The 24,998-nt window shown below is 44.7% G+C and overlaps 1 protein-coding gene across 5 annotated transcripts in view; it reads right to left on the reverse strand.

Annotated features, from left to right (window-relative positions):
* The window catches only part of LOC143730753 (NACHT, LRR and PYD domains-containing protein 12-like), a 69,196-nt gene that overhangs the window by 37,484 nt on the left and 6,714 nt on the right, over window positions 1-24,998 (reverse strand). For 3 of the 5 annotated variants that reach the window (XM_077221334.1, XM_077221333.1, XM_077221332.1), the window contains 7 exons: window positions 21,542-21,655; window positions 20,998-21,102; window positions 14,567-14,668; window positions 14,305-14,389; window positions 13,822-14,017; window positions 11,836-13,726; window positions 8,075-8,245 (listed from right to left, as the gene is read on the reverse strand). In XM_077221334.1, the coding sequence (XP_077077449.1) occupies window positions 8,075-8,245; window positions 11,836-13,726; window positions 13,822-14,017; window positions 14,305-14,389; window positions 14,567-14,668; window positions 20,998-21,102; window positions 21,542-21,585 (2,594 nt within the window). In that variant the 5' untranslated portion in view covers window positions 21,586-21,655. The remainder of the gene's footprint in view (window positions 1-8,074; window positions 8,246-11,835; window positions 13,727-13,821; window positions 14,018-14,304; window positions 14,390-14,566; window positions 14,669-20,997; window positions 21,103-21,541; window positions 21,656-24,998) is intronic. The other 2 variants (XM_077221331.1, XM_077221335.1) reach the window with 2 other exon arrangements.

Raw genomic sequence — 24,998 nt, forward strand, 5'->3', positions numbered from 1 at the left:
GTTAAGGATTCATTAGTTTGAATATAACATACATTGGAACAAACACTATAATAACATCTTAGTTGATGAGTTTATTTTTGACAAAACATACTATATATTTAACATATGAGCAGAAATTGTCGAACAAAAGCTTATTTGATGTGGCAGTAGTCTATTTTACAGTAAAAAATGTATAATCTATCCAAAACTAGTCAACGAAATGCTGTCTTTCATATTTCGTCTGCAACATATCGTTTTATTATATATCAGGGCATATAAATTTTAATTTGCAGTTTAATACGTTGCTTATACAAAGACATTTTATTTCAACACATTTCAGTCGATTTTTACTCATCTCAGTATAGCAATAAAGTTTGGTAAATGCTGTTCATTCATTCACACACAGACACGATTCAAATTTTAAATAAATAATTTAAACAGTCTTTTTGCGAGCTGTAGTAAACAACAGCGCACATCTGTGCCACTCATTCACACATATACATGCGATTCATATTGAAACAGTCTTTTTGCGGTTTACATACACTAGGATATCGCGATTAAAACAGTAATAAAAAAAGTCCTGGTTGGGTATGCAACCCACCTAATGGGGATCACGCCAGGGAGCCTATCATCTTCGAGTACTATTGAACGAGCCAATGTAATTGGCTTGCGTGATTCACATCACACACTCCGTCCCCGCGGCGCGGGTATAAATACGGAAGTGGATGCACGCACTAGTTGCTTTTTCGCTGAGGAGCCGAGCGTAACCCGGAGTCAGCGGTGGTCCAGTGGTAGTGGCAAGGGGACTACGTCCTCCGTTCCCTCCTTCAGGGAACGGTGGGTTGCATACGCAACCAGAATGTTCCCTTTCAGTCGATAACGTCGGACGTAGTCGACGTCGACTGAATGGGGATAACCTTTGAAAACGCCACTAAAGCTGCCAGCTTCCAGTGCCTAGACAAAAGCCTCCTGATGCCCCCGCAATTTTTAAAGCGGGGAAGGACAGGGCTTAGGCCAGGGAAGTCACTGCTGTTCCTACAGGACCACTGGGAAAGCGTTCGCGTACATTGGAAGGAAGGGACGTTGCGGAAGCCACATCCTACCCGAAGGGAGGTAATGTGGAGAATACACATATGAACTTGGCAGAGACCGGGCAGTACGACATATGGAATGTCACTGGGGTGGCTCCAGCCTAAGATGGGGGGAGACTCATCGGACAGTGACGGCAGAGAGACTCTGCCGAGGGAAGACACGGGCTCGCCGTAGGGAGCCGTATCATGGAAGAATACACATATGGGGTCGCCGTAGGGACCGCAACATATGGACCGAGCCTAACACAGGTTCCACACTGCTTACAAGTGGTAGGCCTAACACCAGATGTTCCGCACGTCCGACGTCGGAGGGGTGTGGAGGAACTCAACAGGGTTCAATTTTAAGGGAACTCAACTGGAGTAGAAAGGCGCACGTATCCAGTCCATAGGAGGGGAATGGCGCAGCAAGCCGACACTTGAACCGGGCTCACGGTGAAACTGGCTTCATGAGAAGGGAGCCCACGGGAAGCAGCGGTTCAACTAGGTGTCGTCCAGCCCCCAACTCTAGAATCTGTTTAGCAAAGCATATCGTCAACGCCCAGGCGGAGCACTTTACACTCATCATAGAGGAGCTCAACACCTAAGTGGACATGTTGCATCTCGGAATTTTTTATCGAAATGAAAGTAAGCACTAAGTGGACAAATTTGTTTGGAAACAGCCTTCCCTCTCTGCTGAATTCCTAACAGATAAGAGCTGGTCTGAGGTCTATGGCTTGCGTTCTGTACACGTCTAACCGCTATAAGCGAACGGACAGAGAAAGCCAGGGCTGGATCTGCCTCCTCTGGGGCAGCGCTTGCAGGCTCACCACCTGCTCCTATAACGGGAGAGGTAGGAACCTTGGGCACAATCCAAGCCGGGGTCTCAGCTTGTGAGAGTTAGCCGGCCCGAGCTCCAGGCACAATACTTGACCGAAAGCGAGCAAGTCCCTACCCTCTAGTAGAGACCATGCGAGCAGGAGAACTGATATAACATAATTTTTAACTCACTGCCTGCAGTGGCTCAGGGGCGGGCTCTGCAGTGCAGTTGCACCAGAGATAAGGCCCAAGAGGATAAAGAGGGACACAAGGATTTACATTACCTTGTTCCTCAGGAACCTGACAATCAGGACGTGCTTCTCCATGCTTCTGCATCATGATGAGCATCCTTTAACACCGAGGCAACATTTTGAGGGTGAAGGAAAACAGCCTACTCCAACCCATCTTGCAGGAAAGAGAGCACTGAAATGATCGAAAGCTTTCAGGATCTCCTCTGGAGAGAAGACGCACTCAACGACTAGGTTCCACTTTTAAAGGCGTAAGCACGCTACCCATTTCTAGGGGGTGCTCGCAGAAGTGATGGTAACTATCACATGTCCCTGTGATAGCCACCTGAACCTCCGCGTTCAGACGTAAGACCGCCCAGAATCTCCAGGGGTAGAATGCGGGTGCCATCGTGCCCCGTCCCTGAGAAAGTGTTCAGGGGAAGGTCTGGTTGGGCCAATAAGGGGCAACTATGAAGACCTGCTTCCTCCTGACTTGGCACCATAGGTGCAAGCGACGGGCGCAAAAAGACAGGAGCACTGCTCAACACAACATGTGAAGATCACTGAGCTTCAGGAGCATTTCTGCTCAGCACTTGAGTGTGATAAATTCACTGAACTTCAGGAGCATTTCTGCTCAACACTTGCGTGTGATAAATTTACTGAGTTACAAGAGCATTTCTGCTCAACACTGGGTGTGAAAATTCACTGAGCTTCAGGAGCACTACTGCTCAACACCTGAGTGCGATGAATTCACTGAGCTACAGGAGCATTGCTGCTCAACACCTGAGTGCGAGGAACTTAATTGATTTTCAGGAGCACTTCTGCTCAACATGAATTGTGATGAATTCACTGACTTGAGCAGGCGCCAAGCGACCATGAGTCCTAGTCGCTTTTAGTAGGCTCACTGGGGAAACGCATTTATGCGGGCCCCCGTGGCAGCTGAGAGCCAGTGTCTGTCCAAGGGTTGTCCGTTCGGACAGAAATAATTGGCAGGGAGACGAAACCGGAGAGGCAACTGAGCGGCACCGGAGCGGTCATGACTCAGCTGGGCCCCAGGGGATGGAGACTCCACTCACCCTGGCTGTAACTGACGTGAGGCTCGTTGGCGGCACGATTGAGTAAAGCGGGAAGAGTGGAACAAAGCGTCCTCAGAAGCTTCTGACTCCAAGGAGGTGGTGACGGGTGAGTTGTGACATGCAAGGAAAAGTTGCGAAACGGTCGCAATGTCTAACAACTCGAAGCATGAATGCTCATGTATTCGAGGGTCGCCCAGGCCCCCGTTAAAACACACCGTTTATACATGGCCCCTCAGTTGAAGAGGGTTTGGCAGCAGACCGGGATGACTATAGTCACACAGGGTGAGCTGCTCTGCCACGGCACCTCGGGACTCGATCATGAAGCTAGCGCTGAAGCGGTCATATATGGAGGAAGCCAATGGCTGCATCTACCATATACCCCAGGAGCCTCTGAAAGTTCTTTCAGTGGGACCCTTTCTCACTTCAAACACCAGCTGAACACACTCTCATTGGAGAGACATGTTAGACCGAGTCCATCTCCAAAACTGAAAAAGAGATACTCAGCCCGTGGGCGAGATTACTCTCTCCCAGTTGACCTGAAGACCCAACGGGCTCTGGAGCACTCGAAGAGAAGGACTCTGTACTGATACTTCACCCTCACACGCAACACACAGGATGGCCTTCGGCGTGGAAGGTAGAGATCTGAAGCACATGTCTTTCAGGTCGGAGCTGCAGACCAATCTTGGGCCAAGATGGTCATGACCCACCACCTAGTAGCACGAAGAACGAGTTTACAACTGGCCTTCGTACCGGCTGGAGGAGCGGCTATATCAAATCCTTCGCCAGCAGGATAAGATAAGCACGCACAAGTCAGGAGCACTGCTCATCACTAGGTGTGATGAATATCACTGGATTTTCAGGAGCACATCTGCTCAACACCTAATGTGATGATTATCACTGACTTGAGCGGGATAGCCGAGCCTGAGGTGGGGCAGCAAAGTAGAGAGAGTGGTGTTAGTGTGCTGTGCAACACTTAGCTGTCTCCACTAGTGGTAGGGGGCGCGTGAGAAGGCGGATGACCGGGTCCTCGAACGCACCAAGCTGCCTGCTGGCGACCAAGGGGGAGCTGAGGGGTGTAAGGCTATACAAGGTCACACCCGCCAGACTGGCCCTCTTAGGACCCAGGCATAGATGAATTTGCTCTCTCTTTGAAGTATGGGTACCGCTTGCTCCGCTATTTTTTTTTTTTTTTTTTGGGAGCCAGCGGCGGAACAGACACACACACACAAACAAAGACTCCAGCCGGCCCTCACCCGGGGGGAGGGAGTGATTGTGCCAACTCCAAGAGCATGTCATCCATCCCTGGGCGGCCCGCTCCGGAATGCTTTTGCTGTCGCTTGCCACCTGGCTTGGCAGCACCTGGAGCGGGCTGGGCGTCTCTATTGCGGCCGGCTCCATGCTGAGGCCTGGGTGGAGGCTGCTGTGGAGGCCCAGCAGGAGCGGCGGCCGGGGAATGCCCTCGGCGACGAGCAGGCGGAGGAGCTGCCACTGGCGGCGGGTGGAGGCAGCAGCTGGCCGCCGGGGCAGGATGTGCCGGATGACCTCCGTCTGTGCTTGAGCGGCAGAGAACTGTTGGATGCAGGTGTCTGCCGCGTCGCCGACCAGCCGAACCTGGGAAATTGGGGAGACCAGGAACCGAACCTTGTCCGCATCCGCCATAACCAGGCTGAGCCAACGATGGCGCTCCTGGACCACTAAGGTGGACATCGCCAGACCGATCACGCACGCTACGACACTCGTGCCCCGGAGAGGTGAGATCGGATGCAGTGCGGTGCTCACCTATGAGCGCACGGTCTGGATTACCCTCGTGCATGTGTATGAGTGCCCTGGCCTGACAGACCTGAAGCAACGCCATGGCATGCTAGATGAAGCGGCTTGCCCAGGCTTTGTAAGCTCTGCCCGTCGGAACGGACGAAAACTCACAGGCTTAAGGGGGGAAACGAGGATCCCCCCAAAATGGCAGCGGCCACCGGACACAGGTGCACCTGTGTCGACAGACCGCTCCATTGGAGGGATAGCCTCGCCACCCTTCACCGCTCCTCCATCAAGGGTAGTGAGGGGGAAAAACTATTCAGGCAGTTTCTGGCAGAGAAAGGTGCTGTCCACAACCTGGTAAGCTCTCCATGCATTTCGGGAAAGAAAGGCACTGGGGCGGTGAGCTGAGAACCAGCGCGGCCCGCCCCGAGATACCAAACTCCAGATTCCAACCGAGACTGAACGGGACACGGTGAAGGTTCCACTCGAGCCCAGCAGCCTCGGCCGCCCGTTTCAGCATAGCTGACATTTCTGGATCTGGCTTGGGCAATGTTACACTCTCAGAGGGAGATAACACAGCCAAGTCGTCATTTCCAGAGGCCAGCTCACCCTCCGATGCTGCTATCGACATCTTATCCTCAGGGGGAACCCCCATTTAAACAGCTGATCAGTCCATTACAGAGGGACCAGCATGCTCAACAGGAATTCCATTGGCTGCGGTGTGATGGAGGAGTGAGGAGCCCACAGGGAATGGTTACCGGGCGAGACATCCATCACTATCCTCCGATCACCCATCCCACACGGCAACCGGGGGTGGGGCATGGTAATGGGGACTCGCTCTTCGCGGACGAAGGCAAGTCTCGATCTCAACATGTATTTATATGTATTTATATACATATAAATACATAGCTCAAACACATGATGCAACAATTGTGACCGTCAGAGAGGAAAAGGGAACGACCGCATCCAGAAACACACAGGTGGAATGACTCCACAGGTGGAATCTTGAAAAAGACGCAAACGCACCCGTGTTGCTCTTTCAGAAAATAGGACAGTCACCAGTGCTGGAGCACACAGGGGAATGACCGCGGCAACACTGAACAGAGAACTGAAACAGTGAAGAACTCACTTTTCCGCCCTCTAACCAGCCGTCAACACACAAAAACATTTAGAATTTGTTGCTGTTAAAACAGCAGTTGAGAGCTCAAAGCTCACGATCACCGCTGCACTCGCGCTGTAGAACACCAGCACTGGGAGAGTCTTCCTGAAGAACACCGACACACTCGCTTGTTGTAAACAACAGCACTCTCAGAGACATCAAACGATCGGCTCCAAAGCGAAAGGCAACTAGTGCGTGGATCCACTTCCTTATTTATACCCGCGCCGTGGGGGCGGAATATGTGATGCGAATCACGCACGGCATTGGCTGGTTCAATAGTACTCGAAGATGATAGGCTCCCTGGCGTGATCCCCATTCAGTCGACGTCGACTACGTCCAACATTATCGACTGAAAGGGAACTTACTATTCTTCTCAGATGGATCAGTTGTTCCTCAAAATGAATTTAAACCAGTACTTCTGAGGTAAATTTCCCAGGATTATTCCTCACAGCCTGCAAGGCGATGTAAAGTACTGTAATCTGATCAAATTTGGTGTGTTTTATCGAGTTGATGAAGGGCGTTACACGTTTGCATGGATCGCCTCAGATCATTTGCGTTTGAATAGCACGCGCTCTCCGTGGGCATGTCACATTAAAAGATAATCTGCTATAATTAGCTGAAATGAGAACGACTGACATCGCTCTCTTTTCATATAGATTACATAAACAGAGAATATTTGTTTTTGTTATGAATTAGATCATTTAAAAGTACACACTTAAATGATTATAAAGATGTATTGCTCATGCCTGGGTGAATAGTATTCGCTGAGTTTTGTTTAAGTTTAGAGACGTGCTCCAAAAAAAAAGTTCACGGAGACAGAGAGGCAGAAAGCACACCCTGTTTATTTTCTTTATTTTACAAAAGCACAATGTTTTGTTTCGATTGTAAGTGGACACATAAAAAAGTAGACATTTCACAGTTTATTTTTTCACATTTTTTAAGTCTGTATGACCATAAATGGAGTATTTTATGTCTATTTTGTTGCCATGTGAAAAAAAAATAGAGCAAAACTCGCCGGCGCGTTTGCCGACCCCAGAGGGTTAAAGGTATCGACAAATTTTTTTCATTACATACCTCCTGACACAAATTTATAACTAACTGTCACTATAAGTTTCTCAGAATAAAATAGTGGTCAAATACTAAAACTTGAGTCTTAAATCTTTATAATGATGTATAGTTTGTCAAGGAAATAAAATTAAATCTGATCGTAACTTTGAACTATTTAAACCAAGAACGATTTGCGTCGGCGTCCTCGTGAAAGCTAACAGACATACTAAGAGTCTTTTGTCGCTTTAATATTTTTTTGGGTCAGAATAGAGGATACTAAACACGCAAGATGTCAGAACATTATGGTTACCACAGTGCCAATCATTGCAATTTTGGGAGTGAGTCACATTCCGTATACACATGGAAAGATTATTTAGGGAACGATTATTTACGGTAATTTACACACATGGAAAATTAAATTTTCGGGACTCACTCTCACATTTAAAGGTTCTCTAAGCGATCCTGGGTGACGTCACTTCTTGTTGACGTTCAAACTATTGTCAAACAAAACGGATGCTAGCTAAACCCTCCCTCTTCCTCATCCGCGCACTAACCCCCCAAACCTTCTTGTCGGTTATTGGCTGGAACAGTTTGTTATGTTTCGTGGTGCGAGTAAGCCCAGTTTGTTTTTGTTGCTGTTTGTGGAGCCTGGAGTGTCTGCAGAGACCGTGTTTTTTACAGTGTGTTCAGGGGACAGGCAGCTAGCGGATAGTGAGGAGATGTTTGCTCTATGTGACAAAAAATGTTTGGCCTAAAAAACGTGTGACATCGCTTAGAGCACCTTTAAATGCAGTTGTCAATCCTGAAACTTTACAGTGCTTATGTGGCCTTACATCCAAACAACACATTCTTATACATATATTTTGTAAAGAGAATATCTAAAACAAATCACACCTTTCATTTTGGTTGAGTTATTTTTTTTTTGTCTGTTGACACACCACTTACCTCAGCATCTCCAATGTACACTTTATATTCTTCAGTCCAACGCAGAGCAGCTTCACTCCTGAATCCTGTAGATTATTATTGCTTATGTTCAGCTCTTTCAGATTGGTATCTGATCCAAGAACTGTAGCCAGAGCTGAACAGCTTTTGTCTGTTAAGTCACAATAATTTAACCTACAATATAAATAAATCAAATCAAAGAATTGGATGAACATATAGAATACATTTTCTGTATAAAAATATTAAATAATTTCCTTTTTTTTTTGCATTAACCAGTCCCTCCAGTTTTTCGCGATTCTGCGATCACTGAATACAAAGCAAAATCAACAAAATGTCGCATTTTTTGCGATCCTGCATAATTCCTAATTTGACCAAAAAATAATCACAAAAATTAAAAATACCTCACAAAACATTACATTATAAATCACCCAATTGAAATATCTCTAGTTTAAAGGTATTGTAGGTAGAAATCCACAAAAATACTTTTTGTCAAAATTTGTTTAAACTGTCTTTATATATCAATGCATAATTAAAATGTAAGTACTCTGGAAAAGAAATTATAAAAATCGAGTGTCTGTAGTCCTCTTAGGACTACAATAAACACAGCTCATTATTCCATTAACTCCCACTCCCTCCCTACTCGGCTCCTTCCAAAGCCACGCCCCCAAAACAAATGAACGCGCGATCCCGGCCATTCGCTCAGCTGGAAGAGTCGGACGTGTTTACCAGCTTTACCAGATGTAGTGACATCATGTCAGAATCACAAGTAATAAAATAACTAACTTTATCAGTATGAATATAAACAATTAACATGGCTGTTAGTACTCACTATCCAGCTCGCATAACGATACTTGTAAAGTTTAAAATATTTTTCTAGCTCGTAACGGAATCAAACTCAATATAAGGCAAAGCTATAAATAGCTTCATTGATACACGTTTGCCGTTACTATCAGTTACACTGTGATGAAGGTGAATTTGTAAGATTCATAACATAAGATTGTTTACAGATAAACTGAATTACATACACTCAAACACCTTCTCACAACTGCATTGCAGACCCAAGATAATATAACACACACACACACAACATATATTGTATAGCACATACAGATACAACATAAAGACATATGTAAACATATGTAGAGCATATAACAACAAACCAAACGTGAAAAAACGGAGCAGGTAGAGTTCACGGTGAAAATAGGAACACAGTTTAGGCAGAGGGTAAAGCTAGGTATAAAAATAGATCCCCTAAACTTTTTAACCTAAAGTTAGATTCGGCGAAATTAAATAAAACAGCTTTCGACTGCAGATAGGCCTATTGCTTATTTATCGTCTCAACCCTGGCTCACTAACAGTAACGTTATACTAGTCGACACCAAAGTTAGACTGTCATAGCTAAGCCAGTACCGTTAGTTATGCTACGTAACGTTAGGTAGCTAATATTAGGTAGTTAGGTGTGCTAGTGATACATGCTTCATGAAAAAATAAATGCCATCAAAATGAAAACAGCAAGATTACCTGTCCAGCAGAAATAAAGCCATCATGGAGTCACTTTTCAGCCCCTTGAGATCACTCAGTAGTAGCCGACGCTGGAAAGCCACGCCGACTCTCTTATGATTTCTTTATTTATCCAAAGACTTTTTGTTCATAGCCTTTTCAAATACTGTCTTCCTTTTTTAACTCGTTTGACTTCGCTGCCTCTATATGCAGGTAACGTTACTGAGAATTGTGACTGTTCTTTCTCTGCCATAATTGTTTGTTATTACTAGCTTCCGTTCCTTTTCAAACGGGTGCGCGCATTTGGGCTCCTCCTGTATCAGCAGAGGTGGTATCCATGGTAGCGAGGGAGAGTGACAGTCGCCCCAGCCAATCATTTCTTTCGTCCCGGTTGGAATAATGAGCTGTGTTTATTACAGTCCTGAGAGAACTACAGACACTCGATTTTTATAATTTATTTTCCAGAGTACTTACATTTTAATTATGCATTGATATATAAAGACAGTTTGAAAAAAATTGGAAAAAAGTATTTTTGGGGATTTCTACCTACAATACCTTTAATTAAAGTTTCACGGCTTTTTTACTTGGATACAGATGTTGCGCAAGCGTGATGTCTGTGAGCGGTCTGTCAGAAACATGGCGAAAGAAAATGTCTCACCTGCCCTCTCACATATGCACCAAGGTTTTCATTCGGCAGTAGGCTAGGGCAAACTTATTAACGCGTTTAACATGATTGAATGACATAACAAAAAGTATGACATGCTCGATGGTACTAAAAAGAATTATTAAAAGCACAGTATACCGTGAAAGAGAACTAATTTCAGCCAGTCGAGTGACAGTCTGTCTCTGACTGCAGTAGGGGTTGACCGACTAGTCGATTAGTCGACCTTAATGCAATGCCTTGACGCTTTAAGCCTGATGTCGACTAGTCGCGTTGATCATGTGACACTATGATTCCGCTAATTTTGATACTAACGACATGGCCGCATTGCAGACGACAACATATGAAGAGCCCAGAGGGTCATTGCAGCAAGAAAGCAGCATATTGGTACATTAAGTGTGTGGAAATACTTAACTAACTTAACACTATATATTGTTGAAAACGAAAGTAAAAGCATGACGCACGCTCATTGTTATACCGGGAAATGAGAGTTCAGTCTCTTTATTAAAATCATTAAAACATATTTTTTCTTATTTATTTAAACATATTAATGATTTATCTCTAATTCACCTAATTCATGAGCATCTATTCATCAAGCCAACGTGCAAACTATCGCAAATCAAAGTGAAAGTAAGACGCAGACGCTTAACACAATCATCTTCGTTAAAAGTAAAGAAACAAAATGATCTTACCAGGTATAATTGCATCTGTATAATTGTCTGCTAATAAATTGCAAATTGTGGCATGTTGCAAAGCAGTCCCATCTCTTGTGTTTTTATGAATGACTTCAGCGACTAGTCGACGTTGACTCGACTTTGATGTCATAACAGTCGACTTCAAAAAATCTGAAGTCGTTCAACCCCTAGACTGCAGAGTGTGTGTGTGTGTGTGTGTGTGTGTGTGTGTGTGTGTGTGTGTGTGTGTGTGTGTGTGTGTGTGTGTGTGTGTGTGTGTGTGTGTGTGTGTGTGTGTGTGTGTGTGAGACTGACTGACTGCGTGTCACCGCCTGTCAGCGTTAGAATATTGAATTCTCTTTATAACGCTTGAACAAATAGTAACCTAATTTACCTGCTGTTGTCAGTGTTGTTAATGTTAATCAAGCAACAACAATACAGCACAATTAAAAAAAAGAATTTGATTAGACCAAATAAACAAGCTTTATGCATTTTGTTTGTGATTTGTGTCATGTATGACTATTGTGCATCTGACATAATACTATTATGGTAAATGTGATGTCCTAATTATAAAATATGAAAATCACAAATGTTTTCACAAATTTCTGGAAATTACCACCACAAAATCAGCCATTTTGATCGCAAAAATCACACAAAAAATCGTGAAATCCTGGAGGGACTGATTAACAGGAAATATACAGTGAAGAGGGTGAGCTACACTGACATTACAGGTTAACTAGTATTTTCTATATCTTAGTATTTTTGAAAAATTTACTAGATAAAACAAACATAAATAGTGTGCTTCGTCATTTGCTAACCGAAGTTCATGTTTTGCTGAAAATATGTGGTATATGATTAAGAATCACTATAGAGCAGTGTAGATAAATGAGATTAGACCAAAACATGACTAATTACATTAAATGACTTACAGAGCTCTTTTGGAGGTTTTGATGACTGCTGATAATCTAATAAGACACTCGTCTGATTTCTTGAATTTCTGAAGCTCAAACTCCTCCAGCTCCTCCTCTGATGTCAACAACACAAAGGCTAAAGCAGACCACTGAGCAGGTGAAAGATCTGCAGATGAAAGACTTCCTTTGCTAAGGTGGGTCTGAATCTCTTTCACCAGAGTTTGATCGTTCAGTTCATTCAGACAGTAGAACAGATTGATGGATCTCTCTGGAGACAGATCAGATTCTAATTTCTGTTTGATGTACTGAACTATCTCCTTGTTGCTCTGGTCATTGCTGTCTCGCTGTGTGAACAGACCTTGTAAGAGTTGTCGAACTATCTCAATGTTGCTCTGGTCATTGCCGTCTCGCTGTGTTAACAGACCTCGTAAGAGTCGTCGATTGGACTGCAGTGACAGACCGAGGAGGAAGCGAAGGAAAAGGTCCAGGTGTCCATTGTCACTCTCGAGCGCCTTGTCCACTGCAGTCTTGAGCAAATCAATCATGACTTCATTTTTGTTTTCCTGTTGTGCAGAGTCATGAACAAACACACTTTTCTTGTTGATGTCAAGAAACAGATGTGCATAAAGGGCTGCAATAAACTCTTGAATGCTCAAGTGAACAAAGCAGTACATGGTACCAAGAATGATCCCTGTTTCCTCCTTAAAGATCTGGGTACACATGCCTGAGTACACTGATGCCTTATAGACGTCAATACCACAGGCTTCCAGGTCTGTCTCATAGAAGATCAGGTTGTTTCTTTCCAGCTGATGAAATGCCAGGTTCCCTAGTGAAAGGATGGCGTCTTTATCCCAGGAAACATCTGGTGTGTATTCTCCATCATACTTTCGGCGGCTCTGCTGGATCTGAAAGCGGAGAAAGTGTGTGTACATTTGTGTCAGAGTCTTGGGAGTGTCTTCAGTATTTGATTCCTGCAGTGTTTTAGAGGCGTCAGACTGATTGTTTTTCACATTATTTTTTTTCTCCTCCAGAATATTCTGGAGAACAGTGGCTGAAATCCAGCAGAAGACTGGGATGTGGCACATGATAAAGAGACTCTTTGATTGTTTAACATGGTCAATGATTTCATTGGCCATTTTCTCATTTTTGAATCTTTTTCTGAAGTAATCTCCCTTCTGTGCGTCATTGAATCCTCGTATCTCTGTCAGCCGGTCGATGCAGTCAGGAGGAATCTTACTGGCAGCTGCTGGTCTGGTGGTGATCCAGATGAGAGCAGAAGGAAGCAGATTTCTCTTGATGAGGTTCGTCAGGAGAACATCCAGAGAGGCTGGTGACCATACATCAGTCAACGTCTCATTACTCTCAAACTTCAGGGGAAGACGACATTCATCCAATCCATCAAGGATGAACAGCACTTTGAAATTATTCCTTCTTATAAGGTTCAGTCCTTTTGTCTCTGGGAAGCATAGACTTATAAGACCCATTAAACTTTGTTTTTCTTTCTTCTTTAAATTCATCTCTCTGAATGGAAGAGGAAATATGAAGCTGATATCTTGATTTTCTTTTCCTTCAGCCCAGTCCAGAACAAACTTTTGCACAGAGACGGATTTTCCAATGCCAGCAACTCCTTTTGTCAGTACAGTTCGGATCTCCTGGTGTTGTTCAGGGGCTTCAAACAAATTATTGCATTCAACTGGTGTCTCTTGTGATTCATGATGCCTGGAAGCAACTTCAATCTGTCTGACCTCATGTTCAGTATTGACCTGTTCACTGCCACCCTGAGTGATATAGAGATCTGTGTAGATGTTATTCAGAAGTGTGGAGTCACCCTGCTTTGGAATTCCTTCAAACACACATTGATGCTTCTCCTTTAGTCTACATTTTAGCTGATGATTAAAGATCAGCTCATCTAAACACAGGAACAACAAACAGACAGTTTTAATCTTAATTTTCTCATACATTTATAGGTGTTAATCTAACAGATGATGATGATGAGTCTCTTACCTTTTAGAGTATCAGCAGCTTCATCTTGCTTCATCTCTCTCAGGTAGTGTAGTGTGAGATCAAGAGCTGCTGCTTTAATACTGCATCTGTTCTCATTAAAGTCCTTCACTAAGGATTGTGTGTTCTCGTTTTGTAAAATTTTCTTAAACTTTTCCAGCTCATTTTTTAGTAAGGTGATTATTTTGCTCTCAAGATCCTACAAAGAAAAATTAAAAATTAAAAATAAAATAAAACCGTAAATCTATATTCATAAAAAAATAAAAACACAAACATTTTAATTAGCTGTAATTATTAATAAATAAAAATAAAATGTTTTCACATTTCGTTCTTATTTTATGGGTTCTTAAAATTAAAAGTAAATGGTCAAAAATAATTAGAAATGACATTTCTGTTGAGTACTTTTTCAGGAAAACATGATAAATAATCTATTTTTTATTATAATTATTAAATATTTATAAAAATGTAAGATTTTTTTTTTTTTACCTGGAAGATCCACGGGAGATTCTCTGTGAAATTCTTGTGTTTCCTGTGAGTCTGGAAATCTGAATCTAATGTTTCATATTTAAGCCTGTTACCAAAAAAAAAAAAAATCTAAATACTGCATTTCCAGGAAATATATTACCAAAATCTCTAGTAAATGATTTTAGCAAAATATACTCATTGAACTATGCAGCTGTATGCTAATTATTCATTGATACACTTTCTAACACAGTCTGTGCTCAAAAATAAGAAACACATGAAATACCCTTTGGTTGGTGATGGTGTTTCCTCACTGAAGTTTGGTTGGCCACCATCTTTTGACCAGTCACTCTTTACAGCCACAGAGCTGGACACATGTGAACTTGAACTATTACAGATGAAACAAAGAACAGAGAGAAACACATTTCACTACAGGAGATACTTCAGTCTCATTTTAAGAGGAGGTTCAATGTTACAAATGGTAATTAAATACAGTATAGTTGTGTATTTGTCCCTCTCATGACTGGATCGATGGTTTATTGAATTTTTCAATGCCGTTGCCGTTGATAATAGGAGTAAGCAAGTTTAGAACGCGTACAAACAGAGTCCATGCAGACAGATGTAGATGCAAACAAATGTCTTTCTTTATTACTTGTGCTCTATTAAACATGATCTCAAAACTTGTCTTAAAACTTCTTGTGGCCTTTCCTCGTTGATACGTACACACAAAGCCATACCTTGTGGACAGCATAAGAAATCCACCTTGCGAGTCACTCTGCTGTGCGGTCAAAAAACGGTGTGCTTTCCAATTACCAACGCACACACTTGTTGCTCAGGTGCTCTAATTATACACAGCCACAGCACCATCCAGTGGACGAAAAACTTTACCATCCAACAAATGGCTCCTACAGATGGATTTATTCATGTTTGGTTGCATGATATTTTCTGGTAAATGTATGCCCCCTAGTGGCGTTATGTGTAATTGTGTTACTGGAAAGAGCTCCAGACTGAGTCCAGTAAAAAGGAAATCAGACTAGCGGACATTGTTTTCTGTGAATTATAGTTCTCTTACGAGAGGTTCTCTCGTATTGCGTAAGTTTAGCTTACGCTACGGGAAAGATTCATCTTCTTGAGATACTGAAGCCAAAAAATTATCCTTAATTTTGTATTCCTTGTCAAAGCAGTGCAGCAGCTAGCAGACCTAGAGCAGGCCATCTCGCGTGCTCATTGGCTGCCCTGCGGGCAACTGCTGCAGCCTACCAGTGAGCCCGGCGTGACGTCACGCCCAATGAAGGGCGCCCGCGCCTTCATAGCGTCACAGCCCGCCAGAATGGGCGTGGCTTAGCGTATAACACTAGGGGCTGTAGGCTGACTTCCCTGATTTTCGTCTCTTCAGCGAGCTCTTCGCATCGCGCGATCTGAGAGAAGCCACCGCCGCCGTCGAACAGCGGACAGCCAGCTTAGGAGAGCGCTGAGGAAGCCGGCCGTCTTCGCCACCTTCAGCCATCCGTGCGAGCTACGCTATCTGGCGACGTATCCTTTACCTTGCTAAAACCTATTCTAAAACCTATTCTAAAAGAGCAGCGAGTGTCTTTTTTAAGACGCCTCGCACTTCCGGCTGTGAAGCGCTTCCGCTGTCGACCCTGCGGGCTCGACTCGAAGCCTTCAACACCCCCCGATTCTCCTCACCGACGCGCAGCTGCCGCTCACGAGCCTCACTGCCGTCGCATCTGAGAATGAGCCCGAGGGACACATACGAGCACGCGGCTAGCTCTCTTTACGTCAAAAGAGAGCTACCCCGCCCTCGTGTCCCCGTTCGCGCGTCATGCAGAGCCCTCTCGAGCTCTCTGCATGACCCGGACGGGCATCATCTGTGTTACATGTAGGTCCCGTGCCCACTACTCGTGCGCGCGCCCTCGTACAAACACTGTTCCAGTTCTGCTCGACCACCGAGCTCGCGGCTAGCTCTCTTTACGTTACAAGAGAGCTACCCCGCCCTCGCGTCCCCGTTCGCGCGTCATGCAGAGCCCTCTCGAGCTCTCTGCATGACCCGGACGGGCTTGCGCGCCGCCGTCGAAAGGTCTCGCCATGTCAGTCCCCTTAGATAAGGCTACTGCAGTGGTGTATTTGGCAGCCAACGAGCCGGTAATGCAACCCGCTCGCCTGCACACATCCGCCGTTCTCGCGGCGACCCAGAGAAATCTCAAGTGAGTATAATGTCAGATTAAGAATGTAAGTTACGTGCCCGCTCACGCTTACTAACAGACACATCGCCTCCGAAAAGACGTGCGTGTTTAAGTTTATTCCCTGTCAGTCCCCTTCAAACAGGCTACTGCAGTGGTTCAATTAGCAGCCAACGAGCCTGTTTGTTGACCCTCTCGCCTGCACACAAACGCCGTTTTCACGGCGACCCAGAAAAATCTCAAAAAGAGTATTTAATGTCTGGTCCGGCTCATGCCGTCGGTGTTGTAAGTGTAATGAAAGTGCCCACGCCCCAGTGTTCACCACTACACATAAGCACTCCGAACCTCGCAGAGCACACTCTCATGAAGCGCAGAAAAGCCGCTCGAGTGTTGAATGTAAGAAATGTGTCCACAAGTCTGTGCCCACTATCTGCCCGCTCTGTTACACGATCAAGGAAGCAGGTTATGAATGTAAGACTCGTGCCCGCCAGAGTGTGTTCACGCTTGCTAACACAAACCTCCCCCCGGGCTCCGCCCGCGCGTCTAAGTGTTATCACAAAACGCAAGGCATTAAAACGCTCCCCATCCATTATGATCGGGGCGTCAAATACACTTGTAAGTCTAGTGTCCGCGCTCACACTTACAGGAAGCTTTTCCGCCCGGAGCGCTGCTCGCGCGTCAAAGAGTGAAAATAGAATGTTCCTCATCCCTTATGATTGGGATATCTCACATAAATCAGCCTGTCTCGGCTTTCAGTGAGCAGCCATTGCCCAGAACCGAGAGCGCGCGCACCGCGCTTTCGGCTCCGGGTCAGTTTCACAAAAGAAAGCAGGTTATGGATGTAAGTCTCGTGCCCGCCAGAGTGCTTTCACGCTTGCTAACACAAACCTCCCCCCGGGCTCCGCCCGCGCGTTTTAAGTGTTATCACAAAACGCAGGGCATTAATAAAACGCTCCCCATCCATTATGATCGGGGCATCAAATACACTTGTAAGTCTCATGCCCGCGCTCACGCTTACAGGAAGCTTTCCCGCCCGGAGCGCTGCTCGCGCGTCAAAAAATGACAAAAGACTGTTCCCCATCCCTTATGATTGGGACATCTCACATAAATCAGCCGGTTTCGGCTTTTCAGCGAGCAGCCATTGCCCAGAACCGAGAGCGCGCGCACCGCGCTTTCGGCTCCGGTTCAGTTTCACAAGCCCGCAAATGGCGGCGGTCTGAACCCGGAGGCCATTCGCCCCCTAGCGGCTCACATAGCTGCGTGGGAAACTATCCCAGGGATTTCAGAATGGGTGTTGAGCACAATAAAGCAGGGCTATACACTTCAATTCATTCGCCGTCCCCCGCGCTTTCAAGCCCGGACCGCGACGATAGTGAATGCGGAAGTAGCACACCTACTTCATGCAGAAATAGCAAAGCTGCTGTGCAAAGGGGCTATAGAAAAGGTACCGCCTTCTCTGAGCGAGTCAGGCTTTTACAGCCGATATTTTCTCGTACCCAAGAAGGACGGAGCCTTCATACCTATCCTAGATCTGAGACATTTGAACTAAGTGCTTGCGAAAAGACCGTTCAAAATGCTTACGACCAGGAAAATCCTCGCGCACGTTCGCCCGAGGGACTGGTTTATTTCTCTAGATCTGAAGATGGGAATAGGCTAGATGCCTATTTTCAGATTCAGATAGTACCCCGTCTCAGGCAATTTTTGAGATTCACCGTTGACGGTGAGGTATATCATTACACCGTCCTGCCGTTCGGCCTGTCCCTGGCACCCTGTACATTTACAAAGTGCATGGACGCGGCGCTCGGCCCCCTGAGAAGTCAGGGGCTGCGAATAATGAACTATCTGGACGATTGGCTGATATTGGCACTGTCAGAGACAGAACTGCTATCTCACAGAACAGTGCTTCTCAGTCATCTGGAAAGCTTGAGTCTCACGGTCAACTGGACCAAGAGCTCATTACTGCCCAGCCAGTCAATTTCCTTTCCAATTTCCCGGCAGACCGGCCTTTGGCCAGTGGTCAGACCAGGAGAAGGGTTTTCACATAAACTGTCTGGAAATGATAGCGGTCGAGAACGCGCTGAAGTACTTCCTCCCGTTCATACAGGACCAGCATGTTCTTGTCCGCTCGGACAACATGTCTGTGGTATCCTATGTAAACTGTCAGGGCGGTGTCAGATCCAGAAATCTCTTCAATCTGTCGGAACGCCTCCTTATTTGGTCTCAGATGCACCTGCGCTCGCTGAGGGCGGCGCATGTGCCTGGCCATTTGAACGACGGCCCGGACAAACTGTCCAGGGACAATGTTCCCCCAGGGGAATGGTCCCTGCACCCCAAACGGTCCAGAAACTGTGGCGCCTATTCGGCAGAGCGGAAGTCGACCTATTTGTGTCAAAAGACAACGCTCAATGCCCGACGGTCTGTTCGAAGGACGAGACGCGCTGGCCCAGGTTTGGCCCAGCCTCCCGCTATATGCTTTTCCTCCGGTCTCTCTGTTGCCACAGGTGATCAAGAGAATCAGGGAAACGCGCCACTCGGTGCTCCTCATAGCCCCTCGTTGGGCGAATCAGATTTGGTTCCCCGGAACTAGCAGGGCTGTCACATACAGCTCCGTGGCCGAATCCGGTGAGGGCAGATCTCCTCTCTCAGGCTCGCGGCACGATCTGGCATCCCAATCCAGAGCGCTGGTCTCTGCATGCATGGTTGATCAACGGGTACTCGTTGCCCTGCCAGAAGGAGTGATGAACACGATCACGCAGTCTAGAGCCCCTTCCACGAGAAGGCTCTACGCGTCTAAATGGTCGGTTTTCTCTGGATGGTGCACCGACAGAGATCTGGACCCGCGGACATGCGGGGTGGCGCATCTGCTCACCTTCCTACAAGAGCTGTTGGATAAGGGAAGGTCCCCATCCACGCTCAATGTATACGTGGCGGCCGTGGCAGCGTTCGCAGAATATACGCACGGCCAGTCATTGGGAAGACACGAGTTGGCCATCCACTTCCTTAGAGGAGCTAGAAGGATGAATCCGCCGCGCCCCCCGTCGGTTCCCATGTGGGATCTTTCATTGGTCCTCGAGGCCCTGAAAGCTTTTCCATTTGAACCACTAGACACCGTGGGGTTGAAATATCTATCACTGAAAACCGTCTTTCTGACTGCACTGTCGTCAGTAAAACGTGTAGGGGACCTGCATGTGCTGTCTGTCAGCGCGTTGTGTCTTGAGTTCGGACCGAATGACTCTAAAGTCATCCTCAGACCTAGACATGGCTATGTCCCTAAAGTGATGGGCACTCCATTCAGAGCGCAAGTTATTTCGTTGTCATCTCTCCCAGCATCTAACAGCGAAGGTGATGTGAATCTCCTCTGCCCTGTCAGAGCGCTGAGGTTTTACATTACGCGCTCCGCCTCCTTCAGGCGTTCGGAACAGCTTTTTGTTTCGTTTGGTGGGCGCACCAAGGGTCTCGGCTCCTCGAAACAGAGCCTGTCCAGATGGATAGTAGACGCTATAGCGGCCGCTTACGCGTCAAAAGGTCTGCAATGCCCTCTGGGCATCAGGGCTCATTCCACGAGAGGCGTGGCCTCTTCGTGGGCATGGTCCAGTGGGATTTCTATCCATGACATATGTGTAGCGGCGGGCTGGAGCTCCCCGTCTACCTTTGTCAGGTTTTATAACCTAGAAGTTCCTGCCTTGCAGGCTAAACTGTTGTCAGTCTGAAGGAGAGGTGTATTCTGCCCAGATCTCCTGCTCAGATCACTCTCACATGACTCAGCTCTCCTGGTTGAGCTGCACTAAGTAGGGTATGTGCCATGTGCCTATACAGACCGGCGCGCTGCTCTGTATTCCCTATGTGTGCTTATGTACAAGTGATGGCGCGCGTGGCTGGCCACCTTATTTTTTCCACTTATGGGGTTCCCCTGAAAGCTCGGGGTCTCATGTGGATGCTTGGCGCGCACGGCGTTGACAAAGTGTTCCCGTAGCGTAAGCTAAACTTACGCAATACGAGAGAACCTCTCGTAAGAGAACGATACTCGGTTACTAACGTAACCTCGGTTCTCTCTAGAGAGGGAACGAGTATTGCGTAACCGGCCGTGCTCGCGCCATTCGCTTCAGTCGACGAAAACCAGGGAAGTCAGCCTACAGCCCCTAGTGTTATACGCTAAGCCACGCCCATTCTGGCGGGCTGTGACGCTATGAAGGCGCGGGCACCTTCATTGGGCGTGACGTCACGCCGGGCTCACTGGTAGGCTGCAGCAGTTGCCCGCAGGGCAGCCAATGAGCACGCGACATGGCCTGCTCTAGGTCTGCTAGCTGCTGCACTGCGTTGACAAGGAATACAAAATTAAGGATAATTTTTTGGCTTCAGTATCTCGAGAAGATGAATCTTTCCCGTAGCGTAAGCTAAACTTACGCAATACTCGTTCCCTCTCTAGAGAGAACCGAGGTTACGTTAGTAACCGAGTATCGTTATATTTAGTAAAGTTTCATCATATTGTGTAGAAAGAAATTATAACTCTATAATGTAAAAAATAAAAAGATACCTTTTGATAGATGTCTTTTTCTCACTGAAGTTCGGCAGGCCACCCTCCTTTGACCAGTCACTCCTCACAGACACACGGCTTGACACATGCGAGCCTGATCTTTCACTAATAACAAATAGAGAAAAGAAAAAATGTAATTAAAGAAGTTCATCTGTGTCTGATAACGGCACAAACTCTCTCTAGTCCTTCACAGACGGAATGCTGATGAAGCATTTGCACAATCATTACTGTTTTTTTTACATACATTTTAATTTAAAAAAATCAATATACATTTAGCCTATAACACTACTTTAGCACTGCAATGTAACACTACTGCTGAAGGAGAGGCAGAAAATATTGATTTAGACTGTAAATATTAATTTTCCTTTTCAGATTTAAGATGTTTATCATCTACCGGCCACAACATAATGATATTTTATGACATGTTTTAATTAAGAAGTTCTGCAAAGCATTTGCGAATATAAAACAATGCTTAGTTCTTCACAGGAAGAATCTAAAACTTCAGGAGTTTAGAATGATTGTGTGAAAACAGACGCAGTCTTACCTCTGTTTCTCCGAGAGACTCATCTTTCCTCGCTCCTCTGACATACCGCAGCTAAACTAACATTGAAAACAGATCAGCACTGGTTTGTGGAAACAATCAGTCGTTCAGTTTGACCTGGAAATGGCAATATACAGGTTCGTTATAAACGAACAGGTCCTTCTCAAAAAATTAGCATATTGTGATAAAGTTAATTATTTTCCATAATGTAATGATAAAAATTAAATTTTCATATATTTTAGATTCATTGCACACCAACTAAAATATTTCAGGTCTTTTATTGTTTTAATACTGATGATTTTGGCATACAGCTCATGAAAACCCAAAATTCCTATCTCAAAAAATTAGCATATCATGAAAAGGTTCTCTAAACGAGCTATTAACCTAATCATCTGAATCAACTAATTAACTCTTAACACCTGCAAAAGATTCCTGAAGCTTTTAAAAACTCCCAGCCTGTTTCATTACTCAAAACCGCAATCATGGGTAAGACTGCCGACCTGACTGCTGTCCAGAAGGCCATCATTGACACCCTCAAGCAAGAGGGTAAGACACAGAAAGAAATTCTGGCAATCAGCCTGTGGCACTGCTGAGGTGTTATGGAGGCCCAGGATGCTTCGATAGCGGCCTTAAGCTCATCCAGAGTGTTGGGTCTTGCGTCTCTCAACTTTCTCTTCACAATATCCCACAGATTCTCTATGGGGTTCAGGTCAGGAGAGTTGGCAGGCCAATTGAGCACAGTAATACCATGGTCAGTAAACCATTTACCAGTGGATTTGGCACTGTGAGCAGGTGCTGAAAAATGAAATCTTCATCTCCATAAAGCTTTTCAGCAGATGGAAGCATGAAGTGCTCCAAAATCTCCTGATAGCTAGCTGCATTGACCCTGCCCTTGATAAAACACAGTGGACCAACACCAGCAGCTGACATGGCACCCCAGACCATCACTGACTGTGGGTACTCCAGTGCTGCTTCTCTGTAGCCCAGGTCAGGCGCTTCTGCCGCTGTTTCTGGTTCAAAAGTGGCTTGACCTGGGGAATACGGCACCTGTAGCCCATTTCCTGCACACGCCTGTGCATGGTGGCTCTGGATGTTTCTACTCCAGACTCAGTCCACTGCTTCCGCAGGTCCCCCAAGGTCTGGAATCGGTCCTTCTCCACAATCTTCCTCAGGGTCCGGTCACCTCTTCTCGTTGTGCAGCGTTTTTTGCCACACTTTTTCCTTCCCACAGACTTCCCACTGAGGTGCCTTGATACAGCACTCTGGGAACAGCCTATTTGTTCAGAAATTTCTTTCTGTGTCTTACCCTCTTGCTTGAGGGTGTCAATGATGGCCTTCTGGACAGCAGTCAGGTCGGCAGTCTTACCCATGATTGTGGTTTTGAGTAATGAAACAGGCTGGGAGTTTTTAAAAGCCTCAGGAATCTTTTGCAGGTGTTTAGAGTTAATTCGTTGATTCAGACGATTAGGTTAACAGCTCGTTTAGAGAACCTTTTCATGATATGCTAATTTTTTGAGATAGGAATTTTGGGTTTTCATGAGCTGTCTGCCAAAATCATCAGTATTAAAACAATAAAAGACGTGAAATATTTTAGTTGGTGTGCAATGAATCTAAAATTTATGAAAGTTTAATTTGTATCATTACATTATGGAAAATAATGAACTTTATCACAATATGCTATTTTTTTGAGAAGGACCTGTATGTTCCTGAGATTAATAACTTTGTAGTCATTCAAGAAAATAATGAAGAATGTAAAGTTAGCAACAACAACAAACACTATAACATAAAGTGAGTCATGACTCTAAATGTATAGTGAATAGACATTTACACTGTGTTAAAATTATTGAGTGGGGAAATGAACCCAGTTTGTTACATTCTCTATTGCAGTTTAGTATCATTTTACAATCATATTTAATGTTTTACTAAATTGTCGATTCTTTTATCCATGGGCGTCGGAAGCAAAAAAAATGTGGGTGGGTCATCCTCCAGATTTTTTTTTTTACTGGAGTAGATTAGGGGTCGTAGCCTACTACGGAAGCCCTGAACCGCAACGTAAAAAAAGACTTTATTATTTCGAGAATAAAGTTGAAATATTTCGAGAATAAAGTTGAAAATCCCCTATTAAGGCTACATAAAAAACGCTTTTATCCAAACCGACTTACAAAAAAGGAACATTAAGCACTTTGTCAAATGTCAGCCATAATATAGGTTAGACAATAATAATAAAGGGCTAAGATTATCACAAATAAACACAAGATTTTGACGCAAATCATTCATATTAAATCGTCAACTCTATTCCAACATATTCCACCATTATTGCGGAGAGCGCGCTGCATGACATGGAGGCGCCGGAGAGAACACTTGAATTCTGCTATCAACAACAGTGGAAACAACTTAAAATACTACATAATTTCTGGTCATACAGAAAAGAATAATACATTGTTCGCATCCAATTTTTTTTTTGTAAACTCACAATAACAACAAAACGTTGTGCTTTTGTAAAATAAAAGAAAACAATCAGGGCGCGCTTTCATGGTCTCCGTGAACTGAAGCGCATCTGATAAATGAACTGAAAAACAACGTATACTAGCCTATACACTTATATAAAGCTTGAAATGTCCACATTTAAATGAACAAATTTGAATCGAAAGCAAATACCGTCTGATTATGTAGTAATCCGTATGAAAGGTGCATTTCTCTCTAAAGGCGCATCCGCTTTACAGCGGAGATGGAGATATGTTTGCAGTCGACATGGATTTAGAAAACATTAGTTTATTAATAAAAAATTAAAATGCCTCGTTACTTTTTCAGACACATTTGTTATCATTAGCCTGCTTTTGCGGCCAGATTATGCAAGTGCTTGAGCGCGGGATTGGCTATATTCCTCCATGCATCCAGTATTTTAGCAGAAATTAATATAAACCTGTGATTAGTCGACTAATTACATAAATGAATGACTACTAGTACTCATCACTAGAAAAATCTTTAGTCTATGGCAACTCTAATCAATACATTTAGCTTACATTATTTACTTAATAATTAGTATCCAGCTCTTTATATTTAATTAGTTGACTGTTTTTAAGGCGACAATCCTTTAAACACGTGAAGATTGTAGGCTACTGTAACTTGAAGATTCTTGTATTGTATTGTATCTTGGTCATTATGGAAATGTCAATTTGTCTGTCCCTAGCCTTTACAGAAACATTACACTTGAAAAACACTTTAGGGTTACAATTTCTTTATATTTTAAAATAAAACAATGTTATTTGAACAATTACACCTTCGTGAGCCATCAATGTGGCAATATTTGTTTTTTAAATAATTATAGGCATATAGAATTCCAAGCTCCACAGATGTGCTCGTCCCCACAGTCCCCACCAACGACTTTATTCTCGTAGTGTTTCAACTTTAATCTCGAAATATTTCGACTTTAATCTCGAAATGCTAGAAAAAAAAAAAT

This window comes from Siphateles boraxobius, unplaced genomic scaffold, assembly GCF_051911475.1.
Source record: "Siphateles boraxobius isolate OS27281-9 unplaced genomic scaffold, OSU_SipBor_1 81, whole genome shotgun sequence".
Classification (NCBI taxonomy): domain Eukaryota; kingdom Metazoa; phylum Chordata; class Actinopteri; order Cypriniformes; family Leuciscidae; genus Siphateles; species Siphateles boraxobius.